Genomic DNA, 17,897 nt, shown 5'->3' on the forward strand with positions numbered 1-17,897 from the left:
CTCTTACAGGACTTATAGCTGTTGTAACCAGGCAATATTAATTCAGTTTCAGTGTATCAGAAATCTAAAAGTTTCACTATTTCATGCATAGATAATATTTCAAAACACAAGTGTTGTTAATTTATAAATCTAAATAATTCTTATGTGCAATTTACTTAATATTTGTACTTGCTAGTCTCTATTTTAATGACTTCTTCTGAAGAATCCTTGTCAGATTTTTGGCAGTTAGCTGATAATATAAGCATATCAAAATGCTCCTTTTGATGTATGGATTTCATTTGCTTTTGGAACAGTATTCTGTTCCTATATATATCAAATTAGAAGTATGATAGTCACAGCTTCTGTTTTTGTAAGTGCTTAGTTTGTTCACTGAAAAGCTACTAAAACTGGCAGGTGTTGGTGACAGAAAGTCCTTCATATGCTCCATGTCATTCTCAGTTGTTTCTGATGTTCTGAGAACGGGCTTCTTCTCAAGGGAATGAAACAACCTCTAAAGAAACCACATGCACAGCCCTTTTTCTTTCCAAAGTTATTAAAATTCTCAGGTTTTGAAAATTCGTGACCAAGCTGGTCTGTGGGGTGAAGCATCCTCTCTTCAGCACCTACTCACTGGAAAGAGAGCAAGTATGTATGTTTGTGTATATAGTAAGATTATCTTCTGTGAGATTGAGTAGGTCAAAGACAGCAGTTTCTGCTCTGTGAACATAAGCAGATTAAACTCAGTTGCCATTTTTGTTTTAAAGGGAGAGCTCGTGGATATGTTTCTCTTTTAAAGGCTTAGCTAGCAATTAAGGAGTTAACATTTTTTGACTTTCACTGCTTCTTGAAAGCATCTGACAGCAAAGAGCTGTTCTCAACTTCGCTGTAGCATCTGTGCTAATCTGTTGGCAAAGCGTGCTAATGTAGTGCAAAGTGGCTGCTATATTCTGCTTGGATTTTAAGCGAAAATCTAAATGACTTTCATGTTGTTCATGTCTTACCCCACTGAGTGTCTGAGTGCACAATACAATTTATTATGCGTCAATGTATAGATTTATACTCACTTTAGAAACTCACATATCGCTATTAAAAAGTATAGACAATTCTGTGTTTCAGACATGAGCGATGATTAAATCTTAACTCCAACTTTTAAGGAGTCCTGGGTTTAAAAGGTTTAATATCTAATCTGACTTAAAAACTCATAGCAATCTATTTCACTTTTTTTATTATCTTAGAAGAAGAACTAGTATATTTGGGATAGAATGTGCTTCTCTGGGAAAGGAGATCATTGGTCTGGTATGCTAAATTTCCATGCACCTTTCCAGTTCTCGTTCTGCCCCAAACTGGGTCTAAACCAAAGGAACAGTGTACGTGAGTGAATATACAGGTAATAACCTATGATACGATTTGTTCTCCTGCTCTCAAGCCGTTGTTATGTATCCAGCTATACTTTCTTAAATATGATTTGTGAGTTTAAAAAGGAAAATTAAAACACGAACAATATTTAAAGACAGTAGAAGTATAATCACTGCCCGTACTACGATTGGTGTAGTATTAGAAAAGCAGACCTGTTTTATCTTTGCAGCGAATTCAACTGTAATAATTTTGTGGTGTTCTGTTTGTGAAAGAGTAAAAGTGACTGAATTATATATTATATTCCTCTGAAGGGGAGTTATTGATTGTTAAATGGTCTCTCTTTTCACAAAAGAATACCGAAAAAATTGTGCTAAAACATCTTACGTAAGTGCTGCCTAATTAATAATGAATATATTTCAAAAATCAAAATTTAATAAGCTAATGAATTATTAAACTATGGTGGGATGTATAATTATCAGATCTCCAAAATCCCTACTGTCATGAATGGTGGACTTGCTGCACTGTTACTCTTTCTCTGTTGTCTTCAAACGCACCCCTTTAAACAGGCTGACCGTCGCGCTTCTGATTTTGTGGGGACTTGTATTTTACCATTTGCCTGCAGTCTTCTGTGCACTTGCTGACCAGGCTTAGTTACTGCAGGGGCAGTGGTTAATGCCTGGTTTTGATAAATCTCTTCTTAATAGTACAGAAACAACAAGGGACAAGGCGCAGAAAAGTTTTAATCAATGAAACATTCTTTGGGAATCACAACATTGCAGAATTTGGGGTATTCAGTAACATTTTTGAACACTGTTTTAAATAAGAAGAAAAGTAGCTGAAAGAAGTAGCCTATTTGACTTCAGTAGCATGTAAGAATTTAAAATAAGTTTCTAGGGGATAAATATGTAAACATAAATAGAAAATTGGGTAAAATGTGCACCACACTGTCAGAGGTAGGTTCTTCAAGAGTAACTGAATATTTTGTCAGCTGATTTTCTAGAAATAAATTCAATAGATTGTCTTTTTAGGCCTGTACAAAAATATTTACTGTAGTGCTAGATGGAAAATTGCAAGTTACATGGGAAATTAGGACACAAAATATCAGGGTGTGGTAAAGAATTTGATAATGAACTGAAAACAAATACAGTTGAAATATGAACTGTAAGATCAGAAGGACTATATTAGAATTCCTTGACAGTTGCACTTGAATCTAGTATTAGTCGATATTTTTCATTAACAAACTTAACATCACAAGTAGTACTTTTTCTAAGGATACTTCAGAGTCACGGAATATTAGGCATTATTGTCAGTCAAAGACAGGATTGGAGTGTCTGGGATACCAGAAGTACGAGAATACTGAAAGTGATCGAAATGGTTGGAAATATGATAGTTCAAACTGCAAGTCTGTGTGCGAGAATGGGGAGGGGCAGAACAATTTATTCTATGTATCATGAATTTATTATTTGAAAATGACTGAGAAGGACATCAACGTGCTAATTGATCAGAGAATGTGCTTAATTAATGAGAGAAATGCAGTTTTTGGTATGTCTGACAAGATATGTGCGCTTGCAATAGACAAGTATCATTGCCATTCGGTAGGCTACTTAGTGGGACCTCTTCTGGTGTACTCTGTAATCTCTGCTTGCTTTGTGTTCAAAACAAATGAGTTCAAACTAGAATGAGTGCAGAGAGCTGACGATATTTTGGGGGGAATGTAGGGTTTATCCTTTGTTATTGAGATAAAAAGACCAATACTTCTTTAGGTTTTAAAACCTGCACTGTACTCTCACGGGTAGAAAGAGTGAACTGTGTGTGGGGGTGTGTGTCTTAACAAACAAAACCTAAAAAATCCAGCCCGAAACTGAGAGAAACAGGGAAAAAACATCTAAAACACCGTGATTCCACTTAAATGAAATCTCTAGGAATTTTTTGAAAAGGATTAGATGTCCTTACTCCCTATGGTGCTGGAGGATTGGATGTAGTAACCTACAGGGTCATTTTTAACCTTCAGTTCTAATTTGTGGTTTATCTGTCAATATTTCTAAGGCTTTCTATTCTGCTGGAAGTATATGCCTTGACTGCAACTTCAGTGCTTATGACTGCCGGCAATGAAGAGCCCTTAAAAACCACCTCCTTTGTAAGGATCACTCTTAAATTGTTTTATGTTCTTTTGGTCTGTCTGTTCCCAGTACTGGGAAAGCAGGTATGTAATTTTGAATTGGAGCCAAAGTAGCATCTTCACGGTTTAACAGCTTGGCATTGTTTTTAATGACCCCTGCCGTGTTTACCAAGAGGTTATATGGAGATGCTGGGCTGCCTTTTTCCTAGTTCTCTAGCAACCCTTACAGTCAAATAAATCTTCACAAGCCTCTTGTAGGTATTCCGAAAACCAAGTGTAGCTGTGCTGTAACAGTCAGTAGTCAGCTCATGTGCACTACATTATAAATTATTACAACTCAGTCTTTCAAGTCATGTTAAATATTTCACATGGATTAGAATTGTTATGCTTTTTGAAAATGTGGTCTCAGCAATGAATAGGGAAATAAGCAATTTTTCTATATGCATTGGCCCCTTTTAACCCACTGCTGACAAGGTGATGGTAGCCCATCTATGGATGTGCTTTTGATGCTTGGAGAGGTGCACATATTCCTCTGACTCTTAGCCTAATCTTGTACAGCTCAGTTTCTCCTGTTATAAAACGGTATTATATTTATCTACCCATGTAGTACGTTTTGAAAATCCAAAGATGAAAAGTGCAACCTCAGAGGTATATCCACGCTACAGGGTAGGAGCAGTGGTTAGTCGGAGTGCAGAAGCACAAGGTTATATAATGCCCAAGGTAACTCACCACGAAATAGTGGGATGAGGAGGGAAATAAATTTTCACAGAGCTCTGTTGCACATCAGCAGAACGTTTCTAGAACCCAGGTGAACTCCTTAAAGCAAGCTTGTATGTCTCCAAAATACTTAAAAGTTTGCTATGCCAAATACTTAAGTGTCATTCATCATTATGTGCCCAGGATAATTTTATTTGGGATTCTGCAAAACCTTCTTGACTGTTGGTGCATAATAAATGGCAATCTGGACTACAGCGAAACTGATCTGCTGTCATTCATTCAGGATTTAGATTAAATAGTTGTATTTCCCCCTTCCCTTTATCCTTACCATTTCTTCTAGAACCACATCTGGTGCAGGACAGGGATATCGATTTACTGAGGCTTTAGCCATATAAAATGGAAGTAATATAAGGAGAAAGAATATTAACAGATTAAGAGTGCTGGTTCCTGTTCTATTAATAAGTGTACTTGTCTACTGTCTTTTGGTGTTATCTGTAGTTTGGAAAAGCATTTGGACCCTTATCTACTTAATGACTATCCCGGAGACATCTGTGATGAAACTTAGTTTCAATATATGCACGCTTGGTATTAAGATGATAAAATGACTCCTCCATTTCAGATGGTGTTTTATTTTACATAACAACAGTTAGTAATCCAGGTTTTTACATTTATTTATTTTATATGGTGTTAATTTAAATGTCCCTATGGCTGTTACAGACTTTCAGTTCACAGAAAGAAAATTGTATATGTTTTACAGGAACTGTATTCAGTTTCTTTTCAGTTCTGAATCAGAAAAGCATCAGATTTTAGCCAGCTAAGAGGAGAGGAAGTAACATGTTCCTAGTAAGTTTTAATTGCAGTTCTTATCTCCTGATAGCTCAGCAGTGATCCCAGCTGCCACTGCTGGCATTGCCAGGCTTCTACCAAATGTAGCAGAGCACTGTACGTGACCTCTCTGCTGGCAAGTTAAGCTGTGTGGGTCTCAGAGGGAACGTGCATGATATCTCACAGTTGAGGAGAGACTATCCTGTCACCTGTTAAGGAGGTTAACACTTGTGTATGCTAAGAAAGTTCTGGAAGAATTTTGCTTACATGAAGAATAAAACCTTTCACAAGAAACAGGATTAACTACAGCAGTTTGTTGTTAGCTCTGTGGTAGTCTAAGATTCAGGCTTTAACAGTGTGTCTTGGAATGTATTAAATTATCTACATGTATTGAAAAGGTAAATTTAAAAAATCCATTAACAACTCTGAATCTTTCTTATACTGCTAGATATCATGTGGGGAACAAAAATATCTGCCGAAAACTCTTTTTCATTTTGGGTGCTGCAGTACTTACATAGCTGTATTTTTATGATAGTGTTTTCTGTGTTAGGTTGGTTGGTCTTTTGTGTGTTGTGGCTTAACCCCAGCTGGCAACTAAGCACCGAACACCCACTCGCTTGCTCCCCCTAAACCCGGTGGGATGGGGGAGAGAATCAGAGTAAAAGTGAGAACACTTATGCGTTGAGATAAGAACAGTTTAATAATTGAAATAAAATATAATAATACATTTTTATATATAACATATAATACATTATATATAATATATTATATATTAATTATATAATATATAACATATAATACATATATAAATATTATTATTGTTGTTATTGTTATTATTATTATTGTAATGAAAAGGAAAATAACACAAAGAGAGAGAAATAAAACCCAAGAAAGACAAGTGATGCAAATGAAAAACAATTGCTCACCACCAACCAACCAATGCCCAGCCTGTCCCCAAGCAGCGGCCCCCCCTGGCCAGCTTTCCCCTACTTTATATACTGAGCATGATGTCATACAGTATGGAATATCCCTTTGGCCAGTTTGGATCAGCTGTCCTGGCTGGGCCCCGTCCTAGCTTCTTGTGTGTCTCCAGCCTTCTCAGTCAGTAGAGCATGAGAAGCTGAAAAGGCCTTGACTTAGTGTGAGCACTACTTAGCAACAACTAAAACATCAGTGTGTTATCAACATTATTCTTATCCGAAATCCAAAACACAGCACTATACCAGCTACTAGGAAGGAAATTAACTCTATGCCAGCTGAAACCAGGACATTGTGCTACCTATTCCCAGAGAGCCAGTCAGTGGAGGTGGGTAACATTATTTAAACTTTCCCAACAGTAATACAAAAATATGATTGCTCTAAATGTTGCAGTACAATTGAACTGTTTTGGACAATGGACCAGTAGGAACCTGTGTCTGCCTATTTGTTTGGGGAAAGGCTGAAACCTGGCCCAGAAGGGCTTTAGATGTTAGAGTGGCTTCGCAGTGATGCTGGAATCCCTCCCTTTCCCTATACACATATGCCCGTGTTAGGTTCAGTCACATTCTAGATCTCCTGTTCTCCATGAGTTTGCTAGGGAAGAAGAGGACTGCCATTGATCCAAAGAAAGGAAAAAGAAGTGTTCTTTCCCTAGTCTTCTCACTGCTGAGTGAAGGTACCGTGAGCCAAGTTCTGAGGAAGTGTTTGAAACAGAGGCACAAGGTGACTGGACAACTTAGAGTAGGAACGTGCTGGGCTGTAGAGTGGCATGATGTGAAGTGTGAGGCTAATGTTTTTAGTGCATTGGTAATACAACCGTCAGTAATTTCAGTATCAACCTACAATTAGAATCATAACAACACTGTTACCAATACAAAGCTCGTTGTTTCTTTAGTGTTTCACTTAGGTGACCAAATGGGGTGGGTTGACCTTGGCTGGTTGCCAGATGCCCACCCAGATGCTCTCTCACTCCCCCTTCTCAGGGGGCCAGGGAGAGAAAATAGGTTGAAAAAGCTGCTTTAGATGGATGAAGAAATAAACACATGATATTGTAGGCCCAGAAAAGTAGGTAGAAAAGAGTTTACTGGCAATTTTCTGCTGGAACCTGTTCCTGGCTGTAGACTCATATTGAAAATACTAAACAGGTTTTTTTTTTTCTGAATGGATTTGCAATTTGGGGATAACTTTTTCAATGTCAGGGATAATAGGAATTCTGGCAAATTCATTGGTTCCAACTAACGTGTTTCTCCCATCACTCTTTCCTCTATTGAAACATTCAGGAAAGGAAAGTTTTTCTGACTGCTTAGCAGTTAAGCTTGGGGTCTAGAACTTTCTTCAAAGTCATTACTTGATGGCAGAGCAATGATTGCTTATTGAACTGTCTACCAAAAAATGTGTTATACTCCATTGCAGTTAGTATATGTGGCTGAAATTTTGAAATCGCAGAAATATTTCTTCTGATTATGCTGAAGCTAGTTGTCAGCTGTTCTCTGAAACCGTGCTGTAGTTTGCATACAGAGTGAGCCTTTTGGCTAAAAATAATTTTAATAGAATATAAAGGAATTTTAAGAATCACCATTGGAATAGTAAATTTTGGCTACCAGGAACTGAGTTTTCTATACCAGCATTTAATCCTGCTTACTCATAATGTTTTCACAGTATAACAGAATCATTTTAGAGACACTGTCAATATTAAGAGACCGTGGACTGACCCAAAGAGCTTCATGCTGCCCAGGAATCTTTAGGCCAAGCAGGTGCATTTTATATGAGTAAAAACTAGCAAGCTTAAAGACTTGTTATGCACAAGAATTTTATAAAAATGAGGGAATTCGGCTAGTAACTGCTTTTCAGATTAAGCATACTTTTTTCCCCTTCCACCTAGTAAGACCTAAATTAAATCTGCCTTCAAGACATGTTGATACATTGCATATTTACAAACTTAAGCAGTAATCAGTCGAAGGTGGGGAATTCTTCCTTTGTTGTTAATAGGGATGGTATTATTTTCCAACAAGTGAAAGGAACACAGCAGTGTTCATGGTATTACTAAAGAAAAGAATAGCAGTCAGAAGTAAGAGCATGAATAAGATCATTACAAATAAGTAATTTAAGTACAGGTGTTTTCTGTGGTGATGGTTTAAAAAAAATCTTAAATCATTTGGAAGAAACAGTCTTTTGTGTTTCAGAATGAGGGGATTTATTACAGATTCGTTTCCTAAGGAGAGGGATTTGTTGGTGGCTAAGCATGCACCAGAATAATATAGTAGTAAATGGTGGAAAAATGTGTAAAAGCAAAAATAAAATACAGTATAGGGAAAGAAACTCTAATAATAAAAATGCATGTTTCCTTAGTTTTATGTGTTATTTTAAGTTTGACTCTTCTTTTCAGTTGAATTCATTCAAAGAGCACAATATACTTGTAAATCTTCCAATAAGCATCCATCAACAAGATAAAATCAATTTTTTTTTCTTTCATGTGTATGCATACACATTGAGCAGGAAATACTGAAAAAAACCCAAATGCTTTATCCTCTGTGATGGAGAAAAGCAGCTATATTTCTTCCAAGACTAATATTCTTTTAAATTATTTAATGTTGTCTTCCCCCAGTCTAATTCCCATCCACGTCATGATACATTGCAATTTTTTGCTAGTTTTTTTTCTTTTTTAATGAGTTTTGCAAATTCTTCTTATATTTACCTGTAAAATATAATGGCAATAATGAGGAGTTTTCTCATCCCTAACTCATTCCCAGATTTATAATGAATTAATTTTGAGTGTGTTCTGCGTGGATTAGTAGCTGTGCAGACATTATGCTGTTCTGCCTCTGTACTTCAGTGTATGCCTTGATGCGTGTCTTTGTATTAAAGGGACAAAATCCTAAGGTTATGCTTTTCCTGACACCCAGCAGAAGAAAGAGAATTAGTCAGTCACTACTTGCAGTGAATGCTGTTGAAGAGTAGAGTAGCCATGCTGTCTCTGGGAAGAGAAATTTGCATTTTCAGGCAGGTTTGTGGTAAGGTTTTTGGCAGACTTTTCTTGTAGGCTTTCATTGAAGAGCAAGGACCGATGACAATAAACTGTAGAAGCAGAAAGAGGTTATTTTGTCTGAGCTCATTCATGATTTGCTTTCCCTGTTTTGTACTTTAAAATAAAATAATGTAGCAGGGGAAAAAAAAATCACATTATTTTAGGCATACTTGATGAAATCCATTCTGCCCACATAAAGCTCAACTCTTCCATTTTTATTAGACAATGAGCAGAACAGTAATATATGTAAAATCTGTCCTTCTAATTTTTGTGGCTGCTATGAAAAAAGAAACTAGAATATTTTTATGCCCTTGCACTGGATACTGTGGGGGCCTCTGGAATCCTTTGGCCCATCTCCACCCTACCATTCTGCTGACAAAGTGATTCCTAATTCTGAGTCTAATGATATACAGAAGTGCCCCCATTCCTTAGCACTGCTTGCACTTGTCTACATGGCTGCCTTTTTCTCATTGTTTTTCCAAAGACAGCCTAAAGGGACTAAGTTAACATACAGGATTTATAAAAGAATTGTAGCAGACTGAAATATGTTAATTTGCAGGTAGTTCCATGAGCAGAAGAATCCAAAGCCGTGACTTCTATTGATTTGAGTGTCACCTTTCCTGTGTACATTGTCTAATAAAGCTTCATCAAATGCTGCAGCTTTTCCCTGAGTGGGGGGAATTAGTACAATTTCTCTTCTGAGCTTTCTATTTTCATTATATTTATGGGTAATTGATACTTTTACTTAAACTGCCAATATGTGAAATTGGCAAAAGCTAATATTTTGGGAAACACTGGGAGACAGTGAGCAAAATTGGGAGACAGCATTTTAGGAAAGCATTTTCACTTTAGGAAAGGTTCAAAGTTTGAGTGGGGAAAGAATAGGGATGTTTAAAATGTGATCACACAAGCTAGATCCAGATGTTTTGCTTTAATGAGTTATTGCTCCAGCTGTTACTGGTCCTCGACTGAAACTTAACTGCTGAAAGTGGTTTGAAAAACCCAATAGACTTTATATTGAAGTGGAAGCATCAAAATGTCATATGTAGCGTCTCTGTTATACGGAAAATAATCTCCAAGCCAGGGGAAGTAGCAAATCAAGGCTGGCTGTACCTTAAATCACTACAGCTTCTTCATGATTGCATGGTTATATCTTTGCTTTTTGACTGGTTTCTTCAATGATTTGAGAAATAAAACCAGATTGTTTTCTTTGGGATCCACCCTCAGTTATTAGTAGCCAGGAGCATTTCTACATTATTTCTTTTGAAACCCTAGTAAGTCCAGAGTGTTAAATATTTTAAATATGTTACAAAGCTAGCTGTCCCATCCATTTATCATACATACGGTAGATCGAAACTCATATATAGTTCCCAATTTAAAAATGTAAGAAACGGTCCCTTTTCCGTATATTTGTTATTCATTCAGATGAGTACATTTTATCCCTCTTAATCATTCTCTGTTATTTTTCTTACTTTCAATTTGAAAATGCTCATCTTTCTTCACGTTTAGTTTTATTCCTCATCTGATAACTGTCTACCTTGCTGAAACCAGCATGTAATGGTCTTATTTCAGTTTTTACGTGATGTTTATTGAGGTTAAACTGTCAAGAAACTCTGACTATATTGCAGAATTTTCGGTATTACTGAACCCTGTCTTACAAATTCCGCTAATGGAAGATATGTATCTAATACCACGTAGCAAAACAGACTTAAAAATTAAAAGTTAATGTTTTTTAACAGAAAATCTTCATTAGATGTTTCCAAAGCTTAGAGCTGTTTTGGTGCATTTTTTTAGGCACTGTAATGCAACAGTAAATATATCTAAACAGTATCATCATTTGGTTTGATAAACTGGAATAAATTTCTGATATTTTTCCTCACCCAGGGAAATTACCGCTTCATGAAACTTTTACTGGCTCGTAGAGGGAACTGGATGCAGAAGGACTTAGAGGATATGACACCGTTACATTTAACTACACGTCACAAAAGCCCAAAATGTTTAGCTTTGTTGCTAAAACATATGGCACCCGGAGAAGTGGATACCCAGGACAGAAACAAGGTAAAAATACTGCTTATTTTAAGACAACACTTGTAGCAGCTTTAGAAATTGATGTTACATCAAACAATTGTGTGTGAAAAATTATTTCAGTCATAACAAACTTTTTCTGAGTCTTCAAAATAGTGGCTAATGCTGGTATTGTAATGATCACCTTTAGAAATATTAATATTTTCCTGACAATAATGATGTAAAAATTCATTGCACTGAGTTCATTGACATTCTTGTTAAAGAGTACATAGAATAATAGAGGATTAAAAACCCACTGGTTTTAAGGTCTAAGTCTTTCTGTAACATTGTGATCCTTTTTATAATCTGAATAGCAGGTGCTTATCTTGCTTTTCTTCCTTGGAAAAACCCTACATTTAGAATCATTTAATGATAAGAGTCACTAGAAAACTGTGCAAAAACGCCTTCAAAGTATTTGTCAATACCAAAGGTGAGTTTAAAAAAAAAAAGGAAATTCCTTTGGTGCCAAGCTGAATGCAGGTTTGCTGTTGGCAGACATTCTTCCTAACACTGGGTGATTGATTTCACCCTGCACTGGAGCCTAAAATGGTGGTGATATTGACACAGCTGTCCATAGGTGTGGCCTTTTACAAATGTGTGGTGGCTTAGCTTTGGCAAGCAGCCAAATGCCCACCCAGCCACTCTCACACTCCTCTTCCTCAGTGGGACAGATGGAGAAGATAGGTTGAAAAAGCTCATGGGTTGAGATAAAGACAGGACAATTGATCAGCAGTTACTGTCATGGGCAAAACAGACTCCACTTAAAGAAAATGAGTTTCATTTGTTGCCAATTAAAACAGTTATATAGTATAGTGAGAAACACCAACAAAAATTAGAACAACACCTTCAAACCACACACATCCCCCTCCTTTCTTCCTGGCTCGACTTTACTCCTTCACTTCCGCTCATTCACTTCCATCCACAAGGATGCTCCAAGGGTAGAAATACCCATAGACTAAATCTATCTCGTCGACTGTCCTTTTTTCTGTACCTCTGTAAGTAAAAGTGGACAATTTTTAGAGTCTCCTAGTCATACATGACTTTTTGGCCTAAGATAGAATGTGATGCCATTTGTCAAGAAGATTTTCTAACAGGGACAATAAAAAATATCAAATTGGTATTATTATTATTATTATTATTACTATTACTATTCTTATCATCATTATTGTTACCATCATCGTTATCATCATCATAAAATAGACCAATTGGCAGCAGAAGGTCTGCTATCAATGCACATGCACTGTTGCTTCCATGAGTGCATCATTTAGTGAGAGGGATGTGATGATGAAGTTGATTGACATTCTGGCATGAGACTTTCATTTGGAGCAGAGCACCAGTTAGTCACTGACATTTGTTTTGTGAAACTGCAGACTTTCTCGGTAGAAAATGTAATCTTAACATCTTCATGCTTTACATTACTACCTTCTTAGAATAAAGTCCTTCAGACTAATTTTCTGCATCTGTAGTGACAACTGTTGCTTGAAGGGCCAGGAAATCTCCGGGTGACTTTCCAGGTATATCACATAGTGCATATATTGTCATGAGTTGTCTGATGTCCCTTTGCAAAGTTGAGTCATGCTCTACTACATCAACAAAATTACCAGCCTGCTTCAGAAGCACACTGACTTCTAAGAGCCTCAGGAAATAATCTACTGATATTTGTTAAAAAGGACTATCATTAGAATGACCAGCCAGGAGAGACAACGGATCTTAGAAGGAAAATGGCACAGTTCTTAAACAACTGATTTACTATTACTCTTCATACAGAGAGGACTGCCAGTCCACAGTAACAGCACGCTAACCCATTTTAAAAGAAGGACTAGTTATTTAGCATATAGTAACTGTATTTTTTGAGGTGCTCAGATTAGTGTGGTTCTTAAGTTTGAGTACTTAGCAATGCTTGATTTAAAACTGATGTGAAACAGTTGCCTCCATTAGCATTAATAGTAGGGTACGAGGAGGCATTGGACTTTCACACAGTCCTGACAGACATTCTAGGTAAAGGATTTCTTGTGTTTCCACATATGTTTTGAACAAAACAGATGCATCCCTCTTGTCAGAATGTTTGATGTGTGTTCTGTTTGGGAGATGATCACATTGCCTTTAGTAGACAGATTTCTAGTAATTATTGCAGACCTGTCAATCTGGGAATATCTGGTTTAAATTTCTTGTGCTTGAGCAGTTTGTGTATCCTGAAATCTGAGAGAGACTTCTTTCAAAGAATCCAGAGATATGAATGTTCTCTAAGCCAAATTTTTTCCTCAAGGATATAGTAACAAAAAGTGAGACACTCTGAATGTAGATAGCAAAAGGAAGACCAAAAAAACAATTATGTAAATACCATTGGCAAGGTAGGCATGGTATCGAATACAACTGGAACAGTTACTGATGATGGAGGCTTTTTAAGCATTGAGCAGGAAAGTCTCCTTCCGACAATTTGTAAGTGATCTTGGAACTGGTGCAAAAATTCTCCCCACCAGGCACTAATCTACCACTGATTCAAATGTGAGTGCCCTGATCAAGTAAATGTGTTTAGATCAGCTGATAATCAACATACCAGCTTGGCAAGGCTGGTCTTAGTGGAAATTGTCATTCCGTATCTCATGTAGTGGGTTTTCATTCTGCCACAAGAGGACGTAGTGAGAGAAGGGGACTGGACTTTCTAGTGGTGTTACTGCTTAGACTCTGAAATCCTTATCTGATTTTATCATCTAGGAAGCAGGATAAGAGAGCTGCAAGCCCAGTTTCCAACAAATTAATCTTCTGTCCTCTCCGGACAATGGAGTTCAACCAGCCTGTGCCCTAGCAATCAGCTATTTGCCTTCCAGGATATTCTAACATGTATCATGGAAACCCTGGCTATAATTATAGCAGTCATTCTGGAGAGGTCATGCTGACTTCCTGACCACATTAATTAATTAACAAAGGTATATGGAAACCAGCCAAAGCTGTTTAGGAACCTTGCCTGTTGTTTAGCAAATTTCCAAGGCAGTATTAAAGCATTGCCAGATTTCCCACAAGATGTAGAGCACTTCTATTCCAGTTCACGTCATGAGTAGTCACAGTAGCAAAGCTGGAATTCAGGTTGATGAAAGGCAGGTCTCAGGGACAGAGTCCAACAAGTTTGACCCTGTTGGGCACATAGCTTATTTGTTTCCCTTACTGCAAATATGTGCATTAAGAGTGTCAAATATAATTCCTGAACAGCAGAGAGAGCAACTGTTTGTTTATGTCTAGTTCTGTGTAGGCAACTGGCTGAAAAGCAGGTTGTAGGTGAGAGAAGCCAGTAAATAAAGACTACATTGGCCTCTTGGTAATCAAGAAAGTTTTTGCTTTCATTGCATCTGTCAGTTTCTAGGGATACTGGTCAGCTGCACTTAAGAAATAACATTTGTTAACTTACTAGAAACTTCTACTGCTAGAAGTTTTTCAATTCAGTCCCGCCAAGCTGTGATGGTTTGAACATGCTTTATGGTGCTAGGCTGTATGTTGTTGTACGTGGTGTCAGTTATCAGACCTTTCCTTGCAATCCCTTTAGTTATGTTTTAGAATGAGCTCTTTTTCAGTGAACTACCAAGCAGACAAAAAAGTTGTGCTGTCGTATTATGTTACCATGGTACTAAACTAACAGCTTAAAGCAACAAACACAAAAAATAGGCTTCTTTTTGCCTTCCTCCTTTAGGGAGACGTTAAGGATATGATAGTGAACTCAGACATTCTATCTCACTATTCAGGGATGCTAATCCAGGGTATCGCAGGCTTATACACAAATGTCCTGCAGCAGTTATTTCTCTCCATTTTCAAATCAAAGTGCCATGTAGTATTTTGCTGGGGTGGGGGTGGGAGGAAGGGAAATGGGGAAATAAAATTCGTTCTGTATCTCACAAACCTCTATGACTTGGCAGTTGGGAGAGATGTGTCTGATCAGTAAAGCACTTGTTAATATACCAATGTTTTACTGTTTAAAAAACCCACAGGTTGATTTGCTTATATAATTATGAACATTTGTAATGCCTGGAAAAAGCCACTGGCAGTCAGGAATTTCCAATAGGAGCATGGATTGCCTTTTGTTGTTTTATTGGCCTGCCATGGGTCGGGGGGCATTAGATTCAGTAATACTCAACCTCTAGAGTTCTGCATGATCTAGGACAGTGTAGTAAGTCAAAACCTTTGCTCAAGATGGATCCAAGTCTAGTCTTAGTATTAAGTACCATCTTCCTCTAGCAGAAAGTAATCTTGTTATATGCTTCTCCATCAATTTGTGTTATTCCAAGAGATCTCCAAATTTAAGAGGGACAAAACTAATCACTACAGTTGTTGTGTACTGCAGCTGTGATGCTGAGGCCTGCTTCAGATGACCATTCTAACTTGGACATGATTACTTAATACCAAGCTCAGATATTTTCTCCAGGTCTGAAATTGCTGCACCTGGTGGCATTGCCCTGTTGGGTGGCTAAGTAGCATGGACCGTATTCTCATGCCATAGTCCAAGAAATCCTCATACACAGCAATTAACTTTTACCAGAAATACTTATAATCCAAGCATAAGGGCTTCTCAATGTGGGTCTCACGTAAGATGATGTAACTCAGACCTAATTCAGGCCTCAATAGCAAAGATGTGTGAATATCTGCTCTTACTTAGGTAGATGAGCCTCTTGTTCAATTTTGTTTAAAGCTTTTTTCCAGTGATTTTGAGTCGTCACCCACATTTTGAGGTGTACATGTGCTCCATTTTCTGTCAGTTTTCTTTACTGAAGTATAACAAAAGATTGCTCATTTACCCATTATTTAAAGCTGGTTTTACCTGTGGTCCCTCCCCTCTGCTCAGCACTGGTGGCACCACAAACGGAATGCTGTGTCTAGTTCTGGGCTCCCCGGTACAGTAAGGGCATAGACATACTGGAGCAAGTCCAGTGGAGAGCCACAAAGGTGATTAACATATTGGAGCATCTGACGTCAACGAGAGGCTGACAGAGCTGCGAATGTTTAGCCTGAAGAAGAGATGGTTCGGGGTGGTCTTACCAATGTGTATAAATACCAGATGGGAGGCAGTAAAGAAGATGGAGCCAAACTCTTCTGAGTGGTCTCCAGTGAACAGACAAGAGGCAATGAGAACAAGTTGAAATCTAGTAAATTTTGTTTAAACCTCAGAAAATACTTTTTTACTGTGAGGGAGGTCAAACAGGTTGTCCAGAGAGGTTGTGGAGACTGTATCTGTGGAGATAACTCAAAATCTGACTGGACAGTGCCTTGATCAACCTATTCTGGTCGACCCTGCTTTGAGCAGAGGAGTTGGACTAGGTGATCTCTTTCATTCTGTGAAAATATAATTAAATCATATTTCAGGTTCTAAGAAACTTTAATTTTCATCTTCTATTCATTTTTCACCGTGTTTGTAAAACTTGTGATTATTGTGTTCCAGCAAACTGCATTGCATTGGAGTGCCTACTACAATAACCCAGAGCATGTGAAACTTCTCATCAAACATGATTCAAATATTGGAATCCCTGATATTGAAGGAAAAATCCCACTTCACTGGGCAGCTAACAACAAGGACCCTAGTGCAATTCACACAGTGAAATGTATTCTGGTAAGAAAGTCTTTTATATATATAACACTTTCTGTATTTATTACTTTACTCTGATAGAAATATTTTTTGTTCTCTTGAAATTTTTCATTTTAGTCCACTGACTCTTTGAGAATGAAATAATTTTCTTTTCCCAATATCCAGAATTTTGTAAGAAATCATCTTAAATATATTTGCTGTATTGAAAGGGGTTTCTTCCGAGTTCTGTGGGTGAATATCTTTACTCTAACTCGCGGATTATATATATATTCTCTTAATTAGTTTGATACGTGTAACTATTCGTCTGGGGGGAAGGGAGGGAGGAAGGGGTTGCAAGTTCTCCTAGCTAAAATGACCAGTCATATTACTCATCTCAGTTGCATCTTGCAGACTGATTTCTTTGTTGTGTGTCTTTTCTTCATTATTTGAAAGTTTCTTTCTAGTTAACTGTACTGAAAAGTCTAATTTGATTTGGTCTTTTGAGCCAGAATTCTGGGAAATGTTTGATCAACTATCAGTCAGCCCACTATCAGTTTATTTAGAGACTTTCTAACTAGTTTTCTGTACAGATTTAATAATTTTTCCTTCATGGCGTATTTTCTCGTTCTGCAGTATTTCAGTTTCATTTTCTACACTGACAGTTATAAAGAGTACAATGAAATCATGTGCTCAGCTTGATTTTTGCCTTGATTTTTATGCTGTGGAAATCTCTGAACTTCAGTAACATAGAAAGATGCAGAAGTGTCAATTGAATTTTTCTCTCATATTGCAACAATCTCTCTATATCTTTGTCTTTCAAAGATCTTTCAGAACTGGACACGTATTGATTGTAAGGTAACTACAATGTCTGTTTGCCTGATTAGCTTGCAAGTTGAGAACTTACGTGTGGCATATGAAAATTTGCTTGCTTTTCTCCAGATCACATTGATAATCTTACAGTTACTGACACTTTTTTTTTACTATAAAAATAGTTTTTGAGAAGTTTCTAGTGTTAAATTAATGTGATTTTATTTCTGTATTAGTTCTATTTATTCAAGATATTTGTAATTCAGACTCAGTTGTGAAATAATATGTCACAAACAATATTTTGTCACCAAGTTTTAGTTTTTATATACCATCTACTTTTCTGCCACACTAGAGAAGTAAATTTGCTGTAAAGTAGGTAAGGGTTGCTGTATTCAAATACAGACTTTTTCAAATGTTAGATAGTTGAGGTAAATGTTTTTAAAAGTTGTGGTGGGTTGGCCCCAGCCAACAGCGTAACACCC

At 37.2% G+C, this 17,897-nt stretch overlaps 1 protein-coding gene across 3 annotated transcripts in view; it reads left to right on the top strand.

Annotated features, from left to right (window-relative positions):
• INVS (inversin) overlaps nucleotides 1-17,897 on the top strand; it is a 103,881-nt gene that overhangs the window by 33,746 nt on the left and 52,238 nt on the right. For 2 of the 3 annotated variants that reach the window (XM_087758308.1, XM_087758311.1), the window contains 2 exons: nucleotides 10,884-11,057; nucleotides 16,486-16,653. In XM_087758308.1, coding sequence (XP_087614434.1) covers nucleotides 10,884-11,057; nucleotides 16,486-16,653 — 342 coding nt within the window. Of the gene's footprint in view, nucleotides 1-1,328; nucleotides 1,367-3,381; nucleotides 3,473-10,883; nucleotides 11,058-16,485; nucleotides 16,654-17,897 lie in introns of those variants that run through there. The other variant, XM_087758318.1, reaches the window with a different exon arrangement.

This window comes from Nipponia nippon, unplaced genomic scaffold (assembly GCF_047370975.1).
Source record: "Nipponia nippon isolate SJK-2023a ecotype South Korea unplaced genomic scaffold, ASM4737097v1 scaffold_1, whole genome shotgun sequence".
NCBI lineage: Eukaryota > Metazoa > Chordata > Aves > Pelecaniformes > Threskiornithidae > Nipponia > Nipponia nippon.